At 44.5% G+C, this 23,465-nt stretch overlaps 1 protein-coding gene across 1 annotated transcript; it reads left to right on the top strand.

Moving 5' to 3' along the window:
* The first annotated feature begins 20,457 nt into the window (after positions 1–20,457).
* Positions 20,458–22,454, top strand: slc18a3b (solute carrier family 18 member 3b). Its single transcript, XM_066662903.1, has one exon. The coding sequence runs from the start codon at positions 20,469–20,471 to the stop codon at positions 22,452–22,454; it is 1,986 nt and encodes a 661-aa protein (XP_066519000.1). The 5' UTR covers positions 20,458–20,468.
* Positions 22,455–23,465: the final 1,011 nt, after the last annotated feature.

Here is a 23,465-nt window from a genome sequence, read left to right as displayed (position 1 = left end):
ATTGTAAATCGAAAAGATTATTATGAAGTAACCAACAAACTATTAATTAAATTACAGGCTTTAAAATTCAGTGATCTAGTTAACTTTAATACTGCACAAATAATGTACAAAGCACAATACAGATAACAGATGTTATTTGATATTAAAGAGGGCAAATATGAACTGAGGGGAACAGGTTTGTTTACAAAAACAAGAGCAAGGACAAATATAAAAAATAGCTGACTTGGCAAGTTTTAAAAAATAAGGTGGTAAGCACTTATAAAACCAAGGAATGATTATTGTTAAAAAAATGTATGTATGTATATGTGTGTGTATATATATACACATGTAATTTTGAATGTTTTCTTTCCGTGGTGGTTTTGTATCGTCTAAAAACAGAAGTAAGAGGAACTGTAATAAGCTAAAGGAGATATTGCTGAAAGGACTAAAGAAATGTTCGGTATCTGGGCGCCACACGCGGAACACAGGCTGATGGTGAACTTTCCTGATCAACACACGGCATAATATCCACAGAAACACAAACACACACAGTGATCACCCCAATGCAGCCCAAAATCAGTAAGTCTGAAAGACAGAAAAAAAACAAACTCTGAAAATCAAAGAAAATATGGAGAAGCAAAGCATGCTGGGAGCTCCCCCAAATGAGTCTCAGCTCCTCTCAGTCTTTGGACACTTGTACGGCCCCCTAATGGTTTGTGTGTTTAACAGTGAAATAATATCTATTTTACAGTAAAGAGATGTAAAAATTTGTATTTTGGCCGATAAAATATTTACAGTATTTCACTGTTTTACAGAAACTGTTCAATCTTTTTAGAGTTTACAGTCATTTACTGTCATGGTTTTACAGTTTTCCACCGTAAAATTCACAGACATTTTTTACAGTGTAGGCACAATTAGCTAATGCTTCAGCCTATACCTTTTCGGTTTGTTATTTTGTTTTGACTATTATGTCTATTAATTTAATATTTGTTACCATTATTATTGTTGTCTTCTTTTTAGGTAATTATTATTATTTTTTTTTTTGTATATACTGTATTTATTTTGAAAATCGAAATAAACTCTAACTCTGGTTATCATCATTTTATGGAAACTGTTGCATAGTATCAAACATCACAATTGTCATTTTATTTAAAAAGAAATGAACAAATATTAAATATTAATATGCTATGTTCACACTCTTTAAATCGCCTAAACCAACACTAACACATAATTTGGATACAGTAGTTCCTGAGGGAGCTCATATCGAATGCAGCACCCAATGAATTCGTCACTCCCCATTTTCAAACCACTTCATTTCTAGGGCGTCTGAATTGTTTGAATTGTTTTGAAGTACAATTACATGTTACACAAAAAATGCTTTAAAATTAGTTTGTAGACCTAACACTGCCATGAACTAATGCCTTGTTCAAGGTGTGTTCCTACCCAATGTTTCTGCAGGATGTTATTGAAAACAGTCAGTAGCCCATGGTAACTGTTAGAACCCTTCTAGAAACTTGGGGAAATGATCCTTCCTTGAAACCAACGTGTGATTTCTGCTTATCTAAACCTGCTGTAGGAACTTTACTCTGTCTGGACGGCTCAGTCATGGGCTTGGTTCTCGTCACCGGACTCTGAACTGGTGGGATAAGGGTGGGGATCAGAAGAGTTAGGGCTTACGACACCTGTAGATCAGCTTACCTCACCCACCGGCTGAAATCCAGTTTGAGGCCTGAAATAGTAAAGATCACACCCGTCTCCAACCCACTGACATGTTTTACATATGATAAAGCACACAGAAAAACCTAGAAATGAGAGCTGACCAACGTCCATGTTCGTAATGATGAATAGTTGTAAATAAAAGTAAAAATGTAAAAGAAAATCTATGCTATAAGCAACTGCTAATCTTTCTCCAAGTTGAATCTTGGGATGTCGTCTGCAGGATCTGGGACAAGCTTTTCCTCATTCTTCTCAAGTCCAGAGACTTGACCACCAAAAAAACTAAAACAGAAACAGAAGCATGGTTGTATTTCTCGGTGCTGACTGGCCTCTCGGAGCGATAGAGCGATAGGTACCTGAGATACCTTTTGCTAGAACTCTTAACTAGTGAAGAACCCTTTGCATAATTAAAGGGTTCTTTGTATTGTAAAGGGGTTACAATGTCAAGCTTGTTACTATAGAAGAACCCTTTTTTGGTGCCGTATATAGAACCCTTTTCTAAGAGGTGCTATATAGAACCATCTATAGCACATTCTCCATTAATTTGATGAACCCCTTTACAGTGCAAAACAACATTTAATCGTGCAGAAGGTTCTTCATGTGTTCAGGGTTCAATATAGAACTGAATCCAATGCACTGTCCCTACACTTACCCACTCAACACATTTGTTTTTATCCGACTCACGACGGCAGCTCGTAAAATGACGCCGTGGTCTTTTGAAGAGGTTCAAACGCTCCTTGGATCGGTGGCCGACGAAAGAATCCAGCAAGAGCTGGACGCTGCAACAAGGAAGGAACAAACTCTACTGATCTGTCTGAACTGATGACGGAGCTGTGTTCAGTCCCAAACAACAACAACACGCCGATACACCATGAGTAAACACCGCTTAACGTTACCGCCGCCGTTGTTGTGGTCTCCAAAGCCCTCTGTACCCCTTAGAGACGAGACCCCATAAATTTCAGATTTTGTGGTTGGGGCATGTTGAAATACATGAAAACAGATGAGGATGTTGCTCTATTCTTGCTCCATAGGTGGATAACACTGATTTATCTCTGCTGCTTCAGATGCATTACTTAAGGTGGAACCGTTGGTTGCTTGGCATGAATGTAAACAAATGGGTTACAAATGGGTCTCTGTGGTAATTCAAACAGTACATAAAAACTAACAGACAATTTACACTTAATCTACAGTCGGTTTCTTACTAAAACAACCTTGAACACAAGGGGGGAGTGTGTTTTACTGTGAGAACACTACTTCTCAAGAATCATCCAAGTTGCCTTTAAGGGTATAACTGGTCAGAAATAGCTAAAGCTCCTCCACTTCTCGTCAGCACTGTCCAGCCCCAGCTTGGTGCTGACCGCATTTAACTGAGTATTAAAACCAGGCCTTGTTCAAAGTGACGTAGCTGGAGTAACCTACACTTTTCTAAGGAGACTAATCCAGCTTCTGTCGCAGAGTGCCCAGGAGTTTGGACTCTTATGTAAGGTCATTACTAAGTATAGCAGCTTCTAAACAAGGCTTCTTTGTATTAGCCTTTAGTTTGTCTTACACAAGCTGGCCCACAGCAGTCAGATATCACACACCGGCACAGAATACACTGCAAAACCCTCCACACCTCACACAACTTGTACAATCTAAATGAGCCATTCTGGAGCATCCATGCTGCTTAGAGCCCAGGGTGGACTAGGGGGCCATCAGTACATGACCTCACTTATGTTTATGTAGCTGGATGCAACCAAATCCTCACAGCAATGTTCTACCAGGAAGGTTACATTTCTTCAAAGGTTGCTATCTCCAAAGTTCAGGATTAAACACAAAAACACAAAGCATTGAATGTGAATGTGATTTTGAGTTGGTTGAAACCAGTGGTTATTTTATTCGACTGCAGCTCACTGCAAAGATGAAAGTGGACTCTATGAAAGTGGCGACCTGCTGGACACTGACCTCGGAGCCTCAGAGGAGCAGCAGCTAAACAAAGCCTCTCTGCTTTTGGCCTCACTATGGATTACACAAACTTACCCCACACACCTTCATCTCACACACACAAGACGTCTGGAGTCTGCCTTTAAACTTCCCTCAAAGGGCTGACCTTCTTCTGAACCACTGCCAAAGTGAAACCTTACTTTCTCATTAAAAGTTTTATCAGTATTTACCTCACAGACAGTCACCCAGGCCCCTGGAGCTGTGTGACTGTGACACTACCTGCTGCGCCACCGTGCCGCCTAGCATAAAGCAGCTATATGCTAATCAGTGGTATGCTAATCCTTAGTATGAGAGCATATTTTCACTAAATAATCACAGTCTTCATTTCCAAATTATTGTTTAATTAAATTCCATTTGGTCAAAGGTTAGTTTAAAGGCAAAGAGTTGAGTTTTGAAATCACAACAGGGCCATTTAAAATTGTAGTTAGCTTTTCATTAGCATTTTACCCTCCAAACCATTTCATTTAGCATCTCTTCCTTTCTTCTGTAACTAGACAAACTTAGTTACACTCACTGTCCGTTCTCTCAGCTCCACTGACCACTAAAGAGAGCTTTGTAGTCCTCCGATTACACACTGTAGTACATCTGTTGCTCTGCGTATGCTCAGGACCCCCACAGAGCAGGTGTGATGTGGTGGTGGATCATTCTCAGCGCTGCAGTGACACTGACGTGGTGGTGGTGTGTTAGTGTGTGTTGTGCTGGTGTAGAGTGGATCAGACACAGCAGTGCTGCTGGAGTTTTTAAACCCTGTGTCCACTCTCTGTCCACTCTGTGAGACACTCCTCCCTCGTTGGTCCACCTTGTAGATGTAGAGTCAGAGACAGCAGCTCATCTGTCGCTGCACAGTGTGTGTCGGTCGTCCTCTAGTCCTTCATCAGTGACAGAGGATGGTTCACCAACCAGAAATATTCAACTGACAGTGTCCTCAGTCCAGAACAACACACTCTAACACACTACCACCACCACCACACCATCCACCACCAAATTATACCTGCTCTGTGGGGGTCCTGAGCGCTGAAGAACAGGGGAAAAGTGGGTAAACAAAGTATGCAGAGCAACACATGGACTACAGTCTGTAATTGTAAAAGTACAAAGGTCTCCTGTGTAGTCAGTGGAGCTTTGTGCACTTGAGCCTTAGGTCACCACTCTCAGTGCCCACACTGGACTGTGGAGTAAAGGTCTTTACTGAGTACAGCAGCCTCTGAACAACACCTCTGTGTGTTGGGCTTTAGTTTGTATTACACAAGCTGAATTATAGGGGTCAGTAACCGCACATTGGCACCGAATACACTGAAAATGTCCAGTTTTAGAAAATGACATGTGGCAATCGCAGCCTGGCTCTGGAGCCTCAAAGCTGTTACTACACTCCACTGAAAAGCACTGACACACACCGCTGAGGCTGAGTTCACTAATGATTACAGAAGTCTAACTTCTGCACAGTTACAGAAGGCCCAGCTCTTGTGAAGGTCACAAACAAATACAGTGTGTGGACACAAGCTTTCTCCTCGTCCAATCACGGCCCAGTTACTCTGACCTCTAAGATCCCCTTTAAGATTTTACATCTTCGTTCATCATTGTATTTATTTTTGTATCTAAAGTGTAGAGTGTTTTGAAATCAGAAGTGATTTAGGATGTGGAGAGGAGGTCAAGCCCCAGTAGATTAGTTATAATCCACGTTAATCTCAGAACAGATTTAATTAATCTGAAATATATTTCTGTCAGCCACATGCTCCAAAACCGCTCAGTTAGAGCGGACAGAGCAGTGGGCGATCGGTGGAGTCTCCGCTCATGAGTCTATGAGGAGAAATACTCACAGTCCAAATGAGTTTTTATCTCTTTTACAAAATATTAATGTGAAACATGTTAAAAATTAAGTTTAGACTTTTGCATTTAACCCATCTGTTGCAGGGAAAACACACACACACACACACACACTCCACCCCTCTCTCACTCTCTATTGTGTGGACATTAAAGGCAACATTCTCAATTTATTAAAAAAAATAATAAAATAAAAACTTTTTATAAAATTCAGACGATGTTTCCTCACCATTTTTTAAAAATGGCCGCCTGCCTCTGGGTGTGTGTTCACTGCCACAGATGGTTTAAATATGAAAGACACACTTTATTGTACGTTATACAATGGCAAATAATAATTGCACAAAAACCAAACTGTCTCTGTCTCTTTGCTGATGGCAGAAATGGCAGACAACAGAGAGGACTCTACATGTTGAAAAGCACGAACAGAGATGAGGATGTTGCTCTATTTCTGCTCCATAGGTGGGTAATATTGACTTCGTTTCTGATCACTTAAAGCGGAAATGTCTCCAAACCCAGGAGACGGCTAACTGCATTAGCGACAGTGCTACAAAACTAAACAACTCCAGTTACACAGGAGTTTCTGTGGGAATTCAAACAGTGAATAAACACTTACAGACAATTTACGCGATAAAAACAAATGCACCATTCCATCTTTAAAAATGCACAGCTTCTGAACATAAACAAATCAGAAAGGACTGCGTTTCCCCAAAATCGTAGTCATTTCCTTTCAATAGACTTACCTTTTCCACAATTACGAATAGCTTAATGCTAATCCTAAACTTCACTCTAATCACAACCTTAACGTAACTTTAGAACAGTTAATATGTCTCTGCCTTAAAATGTAATGATTTATACGGTCTACCGCCACTGTCTTTTACCACTGCCTGTGTGTGTAAACAGGTCCCCACAATGTGATATTCCTGGTATAGGAATTGGGGCTGAGGTGATTTGCTCAAGGGCACTTGACATTAATAGGAAGTCTGCCTCTGCTCTCCTGGGAAGACTTTACACTACATTTTGGAACATTTGCTGTAAGGATTTGATGGCATTCCGCCACAAGAACAATGTTTTTGGATGCAGAGGTGCCACATGCAGGTCCAGAGTGTGCAAATCCTTCCCAGAGTGTTGTTTGATGGTGTTTCTTGTGGGGGCTGGAGAAGCAGCACAGGAACTGAAGGTCTTGGTTCCATCTCCTGGACGGGCCGGAGAGATGGAGGCAGGGAGACTTCAGAATCTATGGCCCATATTCCTCCTCTGTTTCAGTTTATTGTTTTAATGCTTGTATTCACTGTAATGTTACGCAATAATACCATGGGAAATCGTTTCCAAGGCAACTCCAGACACTTGTACAGTCTCTGAGTTCAAGACTCTGTTGTATCTGACGACCTGAGGAGTCTCTGGCTGATTATCTTCCACCTTCCCTCTCTCTTCCCTGAAACCTGTCTTTAAATAGTGTTTAAACACTCGCTCTGACCGCAGGATTAGCCCCTGGTCAGGAACCTTTCTCCTGAGGCTTTTACTGCTGTCTCCAAACTCACACAACACACAATGCCTGTTATGACACAGATGTTACAGACGCTTGGCTAAATAAAGCTAGGTGAAATAAAGGGGAAAAAATGTAAAGATGTTCATTGGTCAAAATCAGGGCTAAGAATGTAAATAAAAAACAAATCAAGGTTTTTTTTTTTGCATTGATCTTTAAATAGTTAAACAATGTATTCAAACAAAAAATAAGGGCAGAAAAAAATTTCATTTTTTTACATTCATAAATATTTTGATATTTGGTTATATTTTATTGCAGCAGATTTTTTATTTTACAGTTATTTTATTATTTTACAGCTACAGTGGAACCTCTACTAACGAACTTTCCAAGATACGAACCGGGTATTTGAATATTTTTTGCCTCCACCAACAAACCACGACTCTAGAAACGAACCCGAGCCTCCGCCGAGCCGACGGCTGGAAATGGTCACTGACCCCAATAGGCGAGTCTCCCAGCGCCCAGACTTGAGTGAGCTTTTAAGATTAGCAAATTGTAGCTTTAGCAACTTAGCATTAGTGTAAATAGCAGACACTGAAATTCGTGCTAAGTTAATCCGTATCTACGCTTCGTATTCACCGCCTACTCTCCGTTATTCCACCCACCCAAGCAATTAAAGCATTAATTGCTTTTCCATTATTTTAAATGGGGGAAACTGACTTGAGATGCGAACTTTTCCACTTACGAACCAGGTCACGGAACGGATCAAGTTTGTAGGTATTTTAGTATCACTGTATTTTAGTATTTTACAGCTATTTTCACAATCTTTTTTGTCACTGGGTCAGTTTTTAAGGCCAATCCTGAGTGTAAAGTGTATCGAAAAGTTTGAATTCTTGAAAATGGGGGGAAAAAAAAATACAAAAAAATTTTGAATGTGGGGAATTTTTTTTTAAAAAACCATGAAATATAAAAACTGAAACTATTCAAGAGTGAAAAATGAAAAATGATTTAATAAAATGCAGATTCAAATCAAAATTATATTTCAATTAAAAACATATATATTTTTTTAACCCTTCAGGGTCACCGTGGGATCAGAGTCTACCTGAGAGCTGAGAGCACGGCAGGAACTCTCTCTGAACAGAGCTCAGAGCACCGTATCAGCTTCGTCTTACAATTCTCTAATGATGCCAGTGATTCTGAAAGGATAATTTATTCTGTCACTCATTAATCTCCAGATTTGGACATAGTTTGACCTGTCTGTGGGTCAGAGGTGTGAGTGCGCACACACACACACACACACACACACACACACACGCGCGCGCGCGCGCGAGCGCACACCACCAGCCAGAAGGGACACACTCACTCACAGATCAAAAGACCCATCTGTCAAATCTGCATCTAAACACAGGCACCACGTGGCTTCACACACCACCAAATATTCCCTAAACCCAGACCCTCTGCACAGCATTAGAACACACACACACGAGCCAGGTTTATCCGTGTCCTCTCCCATTTCACTCGGGAGTCTCCTGATTCTCTGTGATCCATTTACAGGGTTGTGATGGAATGATGTAACACTGGTTAGATTCAGGAATCTGATAACAGCAGATAATCCATTTTCACTGATGGGTCCAGACAAATTTACAGTTCCACCTTAAATGGTGAAGCAGTTACATTCTGCCATTCAGTTCCATGTCACAGAAGAGTGAGGAGAGGGGGGTAATCTCTGATTGTGGAACTCTTCTGAAGGAGAATGAGGCCCTAAATGTAACTAAAGTCCAGCAGCTCCTCTGATATCACTGCAGACTGGTGCAGAGCTGCTACAGAGCGGCGCTAGTCGCCTGGGAATGAAGCGCTGCTCTGTTTTATTTGTGTTCTGATGAAGTATCAGGGTGTTGAAGGGTCGTCCCGTGTCGTAGGGGGAGATTTAACCACTGCGCCCTGTAACTCAGCTCCAAGGGGCGAGACACTCGAAAATAAAGGGTTTGAATAAAAAAAGAGAAAGAAACAAACGGGATTTTGCCTAAATATCCTGCTCCTACCTCTTACAAAGTTCAGGCTCTCTCTCTCTCTCTCCCTCTGTCTCTTACTCTCTCTCTCTCTTTCTCCCTCTGTCTCTTACTCTCTCTCTCTCTCCCTCTGTCTTTCACTCTCTCTCCCTCTCTCTCTCCCTGTCTTTCACTCTCTCTCTCTGTCTCTCTCCCTGTCTTTCACTCTCTCTCTCCCTCTGTCTTTCTCTCTCTCACTCTGTCTTTCTCTCTCACTCTCTCTCTCCATCTCTCTCTGTCTCTCTCCCTGTCTCTCACTCTCTCTCTCTCCCTCTTTCTCTCTCCCTGTCTTTCACTCTCTCTCACTCTCTCCCTGTCTTTCACTCTCTCCCTCTGTCTTTCTCTCTCTCTCTCTCTGTCTCTCACTCTCTCACTGTCTTTCTCTCTCTCACTCTCTCTCTCTCCATCTCTGTCTCTCTTCCTCTGTCTTTCTCTCTCTCTCCCTGTCTTTCATTCTCTCTCTGTCTCTCTCCCTGTCTCTCACTCTCTCTCCCTCTGTCTTTCTCTCTCTCTCCCTGTCTTTCACTCTCTCTCTCTCTCTGTCTCTCTCCCTCTGTCTTTCACTCACTCTCTCTCTCTCTCTCTCTCTCTCTCTCTCTCTCTGTCTCTCTCTGTCTCCTCATGGCAGAGGCATCTGGAGTTTTTAGACAACGGAGAGAAATATTGAAAAGCATGAACTGAGATGAGGCTATTGCTCTTTGCTTTGATTAAGGGGGAAATGCATTGATGACAGCGCTACAAAACTTAACAACTCACCAACGAGTGTCTGTGGTGATTCAAACAGTGAATAAACACTTACAGACGAGTTGTTTAGAACTGTGTTTCTCCAGTCACAGACGTTCCCAATGCCCTCGTTATGACACAGTGGCTAAGATTTATTCCTTGTTTTTAGAAGAAGACAAGAGTGAATTTAAATTGACCTTTTATAAAGAAGGGATGGCTGCGACGGGAAAGAAATGAAGGAGCCCCTGAGCGCTGAGCGAGCCCTGGTCCGGGGATTAGAGTCCGGCAGGAAACCAGCCACACATTCATATGGACTTTAATAAAGAAGATTATCAACCGACATGGGACTCTCTCTCCCTCTCGGATCAGTGTGTGTGTGTGTGTGTACACGTCGGTCAGCTCTGTGGCAGTGTTTCTGGCCGAGCTGGTCTCTGATGATGAGATTATGAAGATCATGGATGTGTTTTCTTGCTCTGTTTGTTGTAAACAGGGCACTGCTCTTTCTCCTGTGTCCATCTCTCTGTCCTTTCTTCTCTTTCTCCTGTGTCCATCTCCCTGTCCTTTCTTCTCTTCCCCCTGTGTCCATCTCTGTCCTTTCTGTTTATGTCAGAGAAAACAGTTCTGCTGCTCCCACAGCCCAAGGGAGAACACACCACACTCCTCACAGACAGTCACCTGGAGGAAACCCACGCAGACACAGAGAGAACACACCACACTCCTCACAGACAGTCACCCGGAGGAAACCCACGCGGACACAGGGAGAACACACCACACTCCTCACAGACAGTCACCCGGAGGAAACCCACGCAGACACAGGGAGAACACACCACACTCCTCACAGACAGTCACCTAGAGGAAACCCACGCAGACACAGGGAGAACACACCACACTCCTCACAGACAGTCACCCGGAGGAAACCCACACAGACACAGAGAGAACACACCACACTCCTCACAGACAGTCACCCGAAGGAAACCCATGCAGACACAGAGAGAACACACCACACTCCTCACAGACAGTCACCCGGAGGAAACCCACACAGACACAGAGAGAACACACCACACTCCTCACAGACAGTCACCCGGAGGAAACCCACGCAGACACAGAGAGAACACACCACACTCCTCACAGACAGTCACCCGGAGGAAACCCACGCAGACACAGAGAGAACACACCACACTCCTCACAGACAGTCACCCGGAGGAAACCCACACAGACACAGAGAGAACACACCACACTCCTCACAGACAGTCACCCGGAGCAGGAATCAAACCCACAACCTCCAGACCCCTGGAGCTGTGACAGAGACACTACCTGCTGTGCCACTGTGCTGCCAAAGGCGATATTCACCATTTTAATAAAAAAAAAACTTCTAATAAAATTCTCAGGATGTTTCCTCTCCATGTGCTGCTCTGCAGTCGGTTTGTGCTGGAAACTGGTCTAATGTGTTTACGAAGCCCCAGTGTCTGTAAATGGGTTAAAAATAAAAAAAATAAAAAACAAAAAACAAGTGTCTCAGCCTGATATACTAGGCTTTCTCTCTGCTCACAGCAAAGAAACAGCATCTGGAGTTGTTTAGATGGATAAGCACTCCAAACATTGAAAAGCATGATGTTACTCTATTCCTGCTCCATACGTGGGTAATATTGACTTATTTTTTCTGTTGTGCATCACTTAATGTGGAAATGGCTCCAAATTCAGAAGAGCAAAAGTAAACAGAGAGTGAAAGTGCTACAAAACTAAACAGCTCGAATTACAAATGAGTTTCTATTGGTAATTCAAACAGTGAATAAACACTTACAGACGAGTTACACTTCAGCCGCAAACAAACAGCAGTCGTTATTCTCCCCCAAACACACAGTTCAAAGACGTTAAAAGACGCAGAGCTTCCGAACGTAAACAAAGCAGGGAGAGCAGAGCTTCCCCACAATAGTTGATGTCCCTTTAAGAAAAATAGTCCTGGTACAGATATGAGGCACTGTCTCGCGTTTCTGTGACAAAATCTATGTCTATTTAATATTTTCTTTTTCAGCGAGGAATTGAAATGTTAATAAAGAGATATTGTTAACGAATGCATCACATTGCGTATGATAAACACATTTACATTTATGTAATTCACGCACACACACACACACACACACACAGGTTTGTGTGCACTTCCAGTATTTATAATCCGGACATAGAGGGAAATATGGCCTTTTTTCTGAAAGAATTTGTGTCAAAGTGGACCATTATAAACACAACAAACACACACACACACAGAGAGAGAGAGAGAGTTCTAAAAGCATGCCATTAAGTCACACACTTCTACAATGGTTTTTATGAGAAAGGATTAGGGATGCAGTGTAATCTGGATTAGTTTTTATTTACGTCACTGTGCAGTGGAGAGGCCGCTCTAATTTATTAAAGCATTTCTCTGACCATCACCACAGTGGTCAGTGATGCTCTGTGGCCTCTTCTAGCGCCTGCTGACCACACGCTTGACCCCTGACCCCCCCCCCCCCTCATACACACGCACGCGTCTGACCCCAGCACCCTTTAGGTCTCTCCCTCTGTAGAAGCCGCTGACCAGACTTTACTGGTTTTCTGTCCTTTGCTGCCCTCTAGTGCATCACACAGTAAAAGCAAGGCACTGCTTGAGTGCCTCAGCCCCCCCCCCCCAACCAGAGCCAGACCACCCCTTCTGTAGATTAACACTGGGGTGTAATACGACCTTTTCTTTCACAAGAAATAGATCCAAAACTGGAAAACAGGTGAAGATCCCAAGAACATCCAGATGCTTCCTGTAATGTCTCTGAAGTGCTCAGTGTTCAGTGTCTGATTACGGAAACACGGACAGCATATCTGTTCTGCACAAATAAATAATATCTCCATCAACAGAACTGGATTTCCCTGTCTTTACTTTGAGAAATCTCACGTTAAAACAGTGGACCATGGACCACAGACTTTCTAGAAAACTTCCCTGCTGAAAAAAACAGCATGGCTAGCTCAAGCTAGTCGTGCTGGTTTAGCTGGTTGACCAGCTTAAATCTTAACCAGCTCAGGGTATGTTTTCAATTAAAGCTGATGGTTTAGCTGGACTAAAAGCATGATCAACCTCACCAAGCCAGACAAGCTGGACCAATCTGGTTCACCCCCATGACCAGCAGACACTTGGCTACTTATTCGCCAGTTTCTTATTCGGATTTTCTGTTCCACCTTAAATGGTGCAGGGGTTGCATTCTGTCACCGCTAGATGGCAAAAGATGAACACAACTTTCATACCGTAGAAAAACTACGTTTAGCTTATTTCTGTGGATATTATCTCTTTATTTTCAAAGTGTCTCAAAAATCTGAAAGGCTCACTGAAGGCACAAAATAACAGACTATTAATTGTGTCTTCAGTGAACCTTTCAGCGTCGTCATGATCAGCACCACCAAGCATGCCCACAATGAAATGCAACATACACTATGCTGGTCAAGAACTGGTTAAGCTGGATGTCAGCAGAGTTGTACTGGGGCACAGCATACACTCTTCCACTTGCCAGTAAATCGTAGGAGAATGTATATGTTTATGGGAAGTTTTGTTGGGTGGTGTTACAAGCTCTTACTGTGTTTTTGTTTGTGTTTTGTTTTTGTTTTTCTGTGGGAAGGGAATGCCAGAGAACTTCATTTGTGTAAATATGTATGTTTGGTATTTTATAAAGTGGCTAAACAAAACATAACTAGGGGCTATACTCACCTGGTGTGTTTCGTGGCTGATATTCTTTTAAATAGTTACAAATGTCCTGTACTGTAAAATCACACAATAAAAAAGAACATCCGGCCACCACCAAACAAAACAAAAAACAAAATAAAGCCAGGCCCATTGTGAATCCGCAACCTGCGCTACCTTTTGGAAAGACCATGGGGAATTATGGGAAATGTAGTCCCCGTAGTGAATTTTCGTGACGTGTTCTGTAGTTCTGCTGCAAGCCCGGATATGACTGAGTTTTGACGTCCGTAGAGAATATTTACATGTTGAATATAATAATGAGTATGAATTCTTAGTTTACAAAAAATAAAAAGTGAAGTCATCACAGCAATAAAACAATTAAATTAAAAAAAGTCTCCTGGAAAAGATGGGTGACCTGCTGAATATTATAACAAATGTATGTATGATATATTCAAATTATTAACTTTGTTTGTTTGATGAAGGTGTGGAACAAGGGTTTATACACAACACATTTTATGAGGGTATGAGGTTTATAGACTTTTAGTTAAATGGAGCTGTTTTAATAAAATCACAAAATGTCCAATACCTTTGTGTCAAGAGAAAGAAACTCGAACATTAGAGTGATTAGAGTGTTACAGGTCTAAATAAATGTGGGAAAAAGTAAAGGATATTGGTTTAAATTTTGATGTGAAAATTAATTATATATAATAATATATAAATGATAAAATATATAATTTTGATTAGAATATTAATGAGGTTAAATGTAGTTTTATGTGGTATATTAGATGTCTGGTAAAATCTAAGTTGTGGAAAATACAATGTAAAAAATGACTACAGAACAGTCTTTTGTTTCTAGTGACGTAATTATGAAGAGCATTAGAACTGAATTAAAAAGACAAAAGACTCTTAATATTCTTTTTAAAGACTCTATTCTCTGGGACACTAAATATATGAGATTATGTTTGTTTATGTATGTAGTTAAAGGCCTAGGTGTATATGTATATATTTATGTAAGCTGGATTTTTAAAAATATGTACATGAATATGTAAGTAATATTTTTTATTTGTAACAATTAATAAAGTAAACTTTATTACACAATAAACAAATAAACAGCCCCGGTCAGTCCGGCTATGTATGACCTCCTCTCTTTGATTTTGGTGTTAAATGGTGCTCTCCACTAGAGGCCGCTGTCGGCGCATTTTCTAACCGAGAGGAGCGCGTTTAAACGGGTTTAGTTCAGTGCTGCGCCGAGTCCGTTCACTTCAGCTTCTTACTCAGCGACTCAGAGAGCTGGCTTTCCCTCCTCAGGCCAGAGTTAGCTATGGAGGTATATTTGGTGCAAAACCCCTGAGCACCTGTGTCAGTGAGATTTGTAGTTGTAGAAAATAGTTACGTGTGTTTCAGTAAATTTGAAGTCACAGAGAAAATCACTGCAAAATTCCAGTTCTATACACACAAGTACAAAAATATCATACGCTCACAGTTTTGCTCCATTTGTAGCAGGAAATTTGAAGTTATGTAATAACATAAATTTGGAATTAGGACCACGCACAAACTATATATACCCCGCAAATTCACATCATTTCCGCTCAGACAAACTTGCTTCATTTAGTTCAGGAGACTACGGAGTCCCTATGGTGACATGGTGGGTTTATTGAGGCCACAAAATAATATATTGAGCCCCAGAAATAATATATTGAAGCCACAAAATAGTATTTTGAGGCCACAAAATAGTAAATCGAGGCCATGAAATGACTGCGCACCCTGACAAAACTTGTACAAACCTACATTGTCTTCCACCATTTTTGTTATTTAATTTTCCTCCATACATCTCTCCTGTAATTCATAATTAATTTTCCTCCATACATCTCCTCTAATTCACACTGCTTTTCCATGTCGTCCATGAACCTCAAGGCAGTGTGCATTAAAGTTAACCAACTGCAGTCTGGTGTTAGACTTAATCTCATAGGTTAGTTGTGTGGTTGTTCAGTTGCTATGCTAAACAAATTTGTGTGCGTTGCAAATGCAGGTCCCTTGGTCCAAGCTTCAAAATACTTTTTTTGTGGCCTCAATATATTATTTCGTGGCCTCAAAATACTATTTCATAGCCTTAATATATTATTTTGTGGCCTCAAAATATTATATAGTGGCCATGACTTGCTAAATAAACCCACGTCACCTTAGGGGCTCCATAGGATACGGAGGAGATGACTCGACTGCTTCACTGCGTCAGCTCGCTCCTCCGCGCTCCATCATTTCTGTTGATCCCCATATTCGGAGCCGTGCACGGCTTTGAGCCTCCCCTTACCTTCATCTTCAGCTACGCTGCTACGGGACTGCCTCGTGTTTGGGGAACGTGAACCTACCGTCATCATGGCTGCTGCCCCACCGCTATGAGCTCTATAGCATCTTGAGACTCTCTAGCAGAACAGCCTTGGTGTTCCAGGAACGTGCTCTGAAACAATGGTGCCCCCTTTGCTCACTCAGCTAAAGAGAGAAACCCTCCTGCCAGTGTACGGAGCCCCTGCGCAACAATGCGTAGACGTCACTATCTCCTCTCTCCGACTCAACGCCCTCTGCTGGAGCATCCTTCATCTTCCTGTTACCCTTCCTTGTTGTGTCTAAACTGGAGACATTAGCCTCAATGTCTTATAGTCTTTGCTGTCTCACAGGTCTGTGCCTTAGAAGACTGTTTTGATAATATTAATATAATTACCTGAACTGCATTGGTTAATGGCTTAGAATCTGCAATATTCATGCACATCACCAGGGCACTAGTTCACCTACACTGCTTCCCAAGATGGTACTGAAATGTTGGAAAAGAAAGCAGGCAGCATGTTTAAGCCTTCATTCTGAATCGGCTCCTCCTTCCCTCTGAACACTGCCTTGATTGACAGCATTGCACCCACTTAGACACAGCCCTCCTTTCAAGTTTTGTTCCCTCTTATCCTCTCTACACATCATCCCAACCCCTCCATTTATCATCCCAACCCCTCCCTTTCTCTTCCTCTACATCTGTCTCTGCACATCATCTCACCCCTCCCTTCATCATCCCACCCCTCCCTTCGTAATCCACCTCTACCCTATTGCAGCTGCTGCTCTATGCATCAAACTTTCCAGCTCGCACCTCCTCTACAGTTTGCCATTGCGAGCCTGCCTCCTGCCCGGTCCTCTGGGAACTCAATGCAGTATCCTTGCTGCACAGCTTCCTCATCCTAGATTTGCTCTCATCTTATTGTCTCATTCTTCCAGCCTCTACATCAGCAGCTTGCATACTTCGTGGACGCTCATTCCAACCTCTTCAATTTTCGGCTGTGCCATACCCTGCCTCTAACTTTACAGTTCTCACTTTTCTATTCAGGTGTTTCTGCAGACCCTCCTGACTCCTCTGCTGCTGTGCTGCTCCCACCTTCCGGCTTCCAGTTTGTACTCTCTTTTCAGATGCTGCTGTGGACTGGACCCTCCCCTGTCCTGCCTTACTGCTCACACTCTTTAGCTCCTGCTCTGTTTTCAGGTGCTTCGGTGCACCTTCATCCCCAACCATGTCCTAATCCTCTCCCCTTTGGGGCTGTCCCACACTCTTCCTCTTCCTTTACAGCACACTTTCTCTCCTGATGTGGACCTTCATCCTAATTCACTTCCCCTTGCAGTTTTGCTGCATCCTGCTTCTTCCTCTACAGCCCTCCTCTTTCATGCCACAAACCTTTGTCCCAACCCCTAGCTTGGTGGCCACACTGCCCACCTCCAAATTTGCAGCTTGCGCTCTCTCCTCAGAAACTGTTGTGGACGCTCATCCCTATGCCTTCTCCCTCACAAACAAATAGCACCCTGCGTCCACTGTATGGCTTGCACTCTCTCCTGCTGTAATCTTACTTTCTGCCTCTCTGCTTGCAGCTAAGCTTCTCCCAGCACTAGATTTGCAGCTCATGCTTTCTCCTACCACAGACCTTTGGCCCAGCCTCTCTTCTTTTCGATTACGCTGTTCCTATCTTATTTCAGCCCTCACTCCGTATGAGGTAGTGCCATGGACCTTTGACCCATTCTCTCCTCTTGCCAGCTAAGCTGCTCCCAGTTTCTAACTTTCCAGCTCGTGCCAACGAGGACCTTCATCTCTCTGCTAGCGACTGCACCTCACTCTGCCTATTATGGTGCTGTTTGCACTGATTCCTCCAGCAGCAGTTTATGCTCTCTTCTCAACAGTTACCTTGGACCAGCACTCAGGCACTGAACACCACCTCAAATTCTATTCACCTTTTTACATGCTGCCTCTTCTCTGGCACCTGTTTTTCATCACCACCTAGGCATCTTCACTATTGTTGAGTCAACTTTCTACCTTGCCCCCTTGCTTGAGCTCCTCAGCACCTTTGGAGTGACCCGGACCCTTTCCCCTTGCTGACCTTTTTTGGCTTCTTATTTGGCCTCATCTGTCATCCCTCTAGATCACCCTTCTCAATTCCGTTCTCAATTCTCTCTATGCCAATGGAAATGCCCCACCATGGCACACCTGACAACACCTGTAGTACTCGACTTCAAGGCTGCTACTAATCCACTTTCAACCTATTGTTGCCAGCCTCAGACCCCCCATTACCACCTCACCATTACCCAACCACCAGTAGAAAAGTAGAAATTAGACTTAGCAACACTCTTTCCAATGCATACAGTCTGATGCACTATCACAGTGGCCCCAGATTAATGTCACTATTATTGTTACACTGTAGCTTAATGACATTTAGCCGGTGATAATTTAAAATTCTATTAGTAGTTGTTCAAATTGATTTCTGCTGATGTGATGATCTTGGCCATCTTAAGACCAACTCTGACTCTATTACATTGTGTAATCATTACCCCTTTACCGCTGCGGCATTTGCACGCTCAAATTACCAATCACGCTAGAATTTCTGTCATCGTCAAAATCATTAAAGGACATTCAACTTACTCAACCTAATGCTATTCCTCTACCGTCTCAAAAAACACACCAGTTTATTACAGGTATTTCATTCATAGACTCACTTACCCCTTTCATTCACCTACACACGATCCAGGACACCAATCAAACCCTCAACCAGAGTACCTCCATTCTGTAGCACTTAACGACCAGCATTCCTGTAACTTTTGGGGGGTCCGGCTTCATACACATTCATAAGCCACCCTGAACTCCTCCCCAAAGACTTCTGAGTTCACCTCCCTATTTCAGCCTCTATGGGCATGGTCTGTACTAGCAAAATGGTGCATAACACATTTGCACACTTGTATAAAACTTGCACAAACACAAAGCAACATGTGAATCTGTGCAGTGCGAGTTACACAGCTGTAGAAAGTGTCCTCAGAAATATATATATGTTTTTAGTTTTTTTGGGGGTGATATTTCTCTCGCACAAACACAAGTCAGTGACTGCACCTGCTCGAATCTGCGGCTACGAGTCTCAAATGCTGTCTTCTTCGTTCACATGTGATTACTTCTGTGCGTTCAAATGTGAGCGCGCGGAAGTAGTCACATGTGAGTGAAGAAGACAGCATCTGAGACTCGTATCCGCTGATTTGAGCAGGTTCAGTCACTGACTTGTGTTTGTGCGAGAGAAATATCACCCTCCAAAAAACTAAAAACATATATATATTTCTGAGGACACTTTCTACAGGTGTGTAACTCGCACTGCACAGATTCACGTTGGTTTGCGAATGTGCAAGTTTTATACAAGTGTGCGAATGTGTTATGCACCATATATACCGCTACAACTGGAGCAAAACTGTGAGCGTATGATATTTTTTACTTGTGTGTGTAGAACCGGATTTGTGCAGCTGCAGTGAAGAGTTTGTGAAGGTGTAACTGTTAAGCTTTACTTGTGGGAGAGGAAAAAATCTACAGGTTTGAATTTCTGAAGAGATTTTCTCTGTGACTTCAAATTTACTGATTCACATATGTGACTATTTTCTACAAATCTCTCTGTCACAGGTGCTCAGGGGTTTTGCACCAAATATACCTCTATAGTTAGCGACCCTGCTGACGCCTCATGTTAACATTCATTCCTTCATTCATTCAGTTCTTCCTTCCTTCCTTCCTTCATTCATTCGTTTGTTCATTCATGATGATAGTGGTATTCGGTCTGATGATGACTTTAAGACGGTGGTGGTGTGGTTACTGTCAGAGTGTGTGAAGTTAAAACACTGGAGTTTATTGCATTTGGTTCGATTCCCTGCTCGGGCAGGAGCACTCTGTGACTGACTCATTCAGTCATACTCATTCACCGAATCAGCGTGTGAGTATGTGAATGAGTGAGCATGTACGTGTGTGAATCAGTGAGTCAGTGAGTGGGTATGTGAGTGAATATAAGTCAGTGAATAAGTGAGTATGTGAGTCAATGAGTCAGTGAGTGAATGAGTATGAGCGAATATGAGTCAGTGAGTGAGTGAATGAGTGAGTATGTGAGTGAATATAAGTCAGTTAATGAGTGAGTGAGTATGTGAGTGAGTGAATGAATGGGTGAGTGAATGAGTGAGAGGGTCAGTGATTTTCGTGTTCTGATTGGATGAGGACGTTTGTGATTGATATCATTGCTTTGTTTTTCTGGTTATTCTCTCTCTCTCTCTCTCTCTCCTCCTGACGCGGGCGTGTCCCGGACAACGTGCGTCACTGAGTGACCCTTTGTATGTGTGTGTGTGTGTGTGTGTGTGTTGGGGGGGGGGGGGGGTGCAGAGGAGAAGAGAGAAAGAGAGAGAGAGAGAGAGAGAGAGAGAGAAAGAGTTGAAAGAAAGAAACTAAACTGCAATATCATTCACGCAAGCGACCCTTGGTGGGGTTGTGGAGGGGGGCTGTCGCTGACGTATGAGCCTTTGATCAGACAGAGAGAGAGGCGCGCGCGCACAAGCTCACCAGCTTCCCTCAGCCCCGCACAAGATGCGAGGCTTGCGCGCGGGTCTCGGAGACACGGGGAGCGCCTAAAAGCGAGCACAGCTGAAACAGCACGAGAGCTCTGCTGAGCGCGAGACGATGGAGCGCGGCGGTAGAGTGGTGACGGCGGTGCGCGAGAGCATGCGGGACCCCAAGCGGCAGCGCACGGTGGCCCTTGTGATCGTGTGCGTGGCGCTGCTGCTGGACAACATGCTGTACATGGTAATCGTGCCCATCATCCCGGACTACCTCGAGGGGCTCGAGAACGAGGCGGAGGCCGAGGCGAAACTCCAGGCGCACGCGCGCGCCAACGGCACCGGCGCCGGCTCTACGGTGTCACGCGCTAACCTGGACGTCAAGATCGGCGTGCTGTTCGCCTCCAAAGCCATCCTGCAGCTGGCAGTGAACCCGCTCTCGGGGCCGTTCATCGACCGCGTGGGCTACGACCTCCCGCTGTTCATCGGCCTGACCGTCATGTTCCTGTCCACGTGCGTCTTCGCCTTCGCCGAGAGCTACGGCACGCTGTTCGCCGCGCGCAGCCTGCAGGGCCTGGGCTCGGCGTTCGCGGACACGTCGGGCATCGCCATGATCGCGGACCGTTACGGCGACGACGAGACGGAGCGGAGCCGTGCGCTCGGTCTCGCGCTCGCCTTCATCTCTTTCGGCAGCCTCGTGGCCCCGCCCTTCGGCGGCATCCTGTACGAGCTGGCCGGGAAGCGCGTGCCCTTCCTCGTGCTAGCGTGCGTGTGCCTCGTGGATGGCTGTATGCTGCTGGCCGTGGCCAAGCCGTTCGCCAAGCAGGTGGCGCGCGAGAACGCCCCTGTGGGCGCTCCGTTGCACCGCCTCATCCTGGACCCTTACATCGCGGTGGTCGCGGGGGCGCTGACGGTGTGCAACATCCCCTTAGCCTTTCTCGAGCCCACCATCGCTGGCTGGATGGAGGGCACCATGCACGCGACCAAGTGGCAGATCGGCCTGGCATGGCTGCCCTCCTTCTTCCCACACGTGCTGGGCGTGTATGTGACCGTGAAGTTGGCGGCACGCTACCCAAGTATGCAGTGGTTCTACGGGGCCGTGGGTATGCTCATCATCGGAGCGAGTTCCTGCGTGGTGCCCGCCTGCAAGAGCTTTTCGCAGCTGATGCTGCCCCTCTGCGGCATCTGCTTTGGCATTGCGCTGGTGGACACGGCGCTGCTGCCTACCCTGGCCTTCCTGGTGGACGTGCGCCACTCCTCTGTGTACGGCAGCGTCTACGCTATCGCCGACATCTCCTACTCCGTGGCCTATGCGCTTGGGCCCGTGGCGGCCGGACACATCGTGCACACCATGGGCTTCGCGCAGCTCAACCTGGGCATGGGCCTCGCCAACGTGCTTTACGCGCCTGTCCTGCTGGCCTTGAGGCGTGTGTGCCAGATTAAGCCCTCCAGGTCCGAGAGGCGTATCCTCCTGGACGAGGACGAGGAGGACGGTGCGCCAGGGCTGTACGACGCCATCAGGATGGAGGAGCCCAGGGGCAAGAGGAGCTTCACCAACAGCGGTGCGTACACCAACTACAACACCAGCACCGACACCTATGTCCCCAACGGAACGGATACCGGCGATGACGGCACCAACTACAGCAACACAAACACCAACTGCAACAACTCTAACAGCACCACAAATACTGCCAACACCAGCATTCCCAATGAGAGCACCAACCACACCAACACAACCAAGACCCCTAACTCCATCTCAAACATCAAGTCCAGAACCCTAAACAGCAGCCCTGCTAAAAACACCCACATTCGCAAAGACAGCACCAGATACACCAACACTGCCAACACCACCTCCACCACCAAGGCCAGAGCCCCCAACACCGACCCCTACGCCACCAGTGGGACAGATATCGCCAACTCCACCCACACTGCCCCCACCAAAGCCCAACCTGCCCACACTGACAGCACCAACCTCACCACGACCCCTCAAACCAATACCCTCACCCCACACACCAAGGCCAAAGCCCTCATCTCCACCTCTGCAAGGACCACCACCTCGACAACCGTCCCTGTAGGAGCAAGCAGACTGCACGCCACGGCGTCCAGCTTGAGGTCTCGGTCCGAAGAGGACTCCTCAGGAGCGGAGTGTTAGCCCCAGACTCGTCCACAGGACGAGTCGCTTCCCACGACTCCATCCACACACAGGTAGGACCTTGGTTAACGAGGGGAGCCTGGGACAAACGAGGACATAACCCTAACCCTAGAAGAGGTGGATACATCAGAACAGTATGGAGACGGCTCTGGAGGGTCATAGATTTAATCGGGTGGTGGGATCAGACCCCCCTTGTAATCCGAACCAGGGTTTACGTATTTCTTCCATAACTTCCAGGTTCAAAAACTGTGTTTAGCCTTAGTGTAAGCAACTGCCTGAGATGAACACACACCAATCAGCCACAAGATTAAAAACACTACCATTTTAATGCTGTGGCTGATGGGTGTATATACACATAACAGTGTGTACAGATCCTCACTATCCAAGAAAAATGGAAGCATCTCCATGTTTGTGGATGTTTAGTTTATTCATCATTTGAACACACCAGCTGTGCTTCACACTGTGTGAAAGTTTCATGACAAATGACCAATAGAAACGCTCCAGAATTACTCTGAATAAAATCTTCTTCCACTGAAAGTAAAGAGAATATTTTGGAGATATACATTTCTCTTTGGACAGTAATAATATATATTTCTCAAAAGGAGAACACAGTACGACACACACACAGTGAAGCCGTGACCCCAACACCTCCCTCGTCCCCCTGAGTCCCCCCCGTATCCTCGGAGTATCCTCTGGAGTGAGTTGTTCTGGGGTGTGCTCAGTGCTGACTCTGTTCTGTGGAGCATCGCAAAGCAACGTGAGCGCAGTAGTCCTTTAGAGATATAAATATAAATATATATATAAATGATATACAAGTCTATATTTCCATATAAACAGATGTTTATACGTTGAGCGAGCTGCTCTCACAGCTGCTTTAGTTCTGTCTGAAGTCGATGTACTCAAGTGTTGTTCACAGCTTTAGTTCACTGCAGAAGAAGTGCTATCTTTTCAATACGGGGCTGTAACTTTACTCCTGTACATACTGTAGCAATATGTTCACTGATGTGAATC

This window comes from Hoplias malabaricus, chromosome 3, assembly GCF_029633855.1.
Source record: "Hoplias malabaricus isolate fHopMal1 chromosome 3, fHopMal1.hap1, whole genome shotgun sequence".
Taxonomy (NCBI): domain Eukaryota; kingdom Metazoa; phylum Chordata; class Actinopteri; order Characiformes; family Erythrinidae; genus Hoplias; species Hoplias malabaricus.
This window is presented reverse-complemented; position numbering and strand designations above follow the sequence as displayed.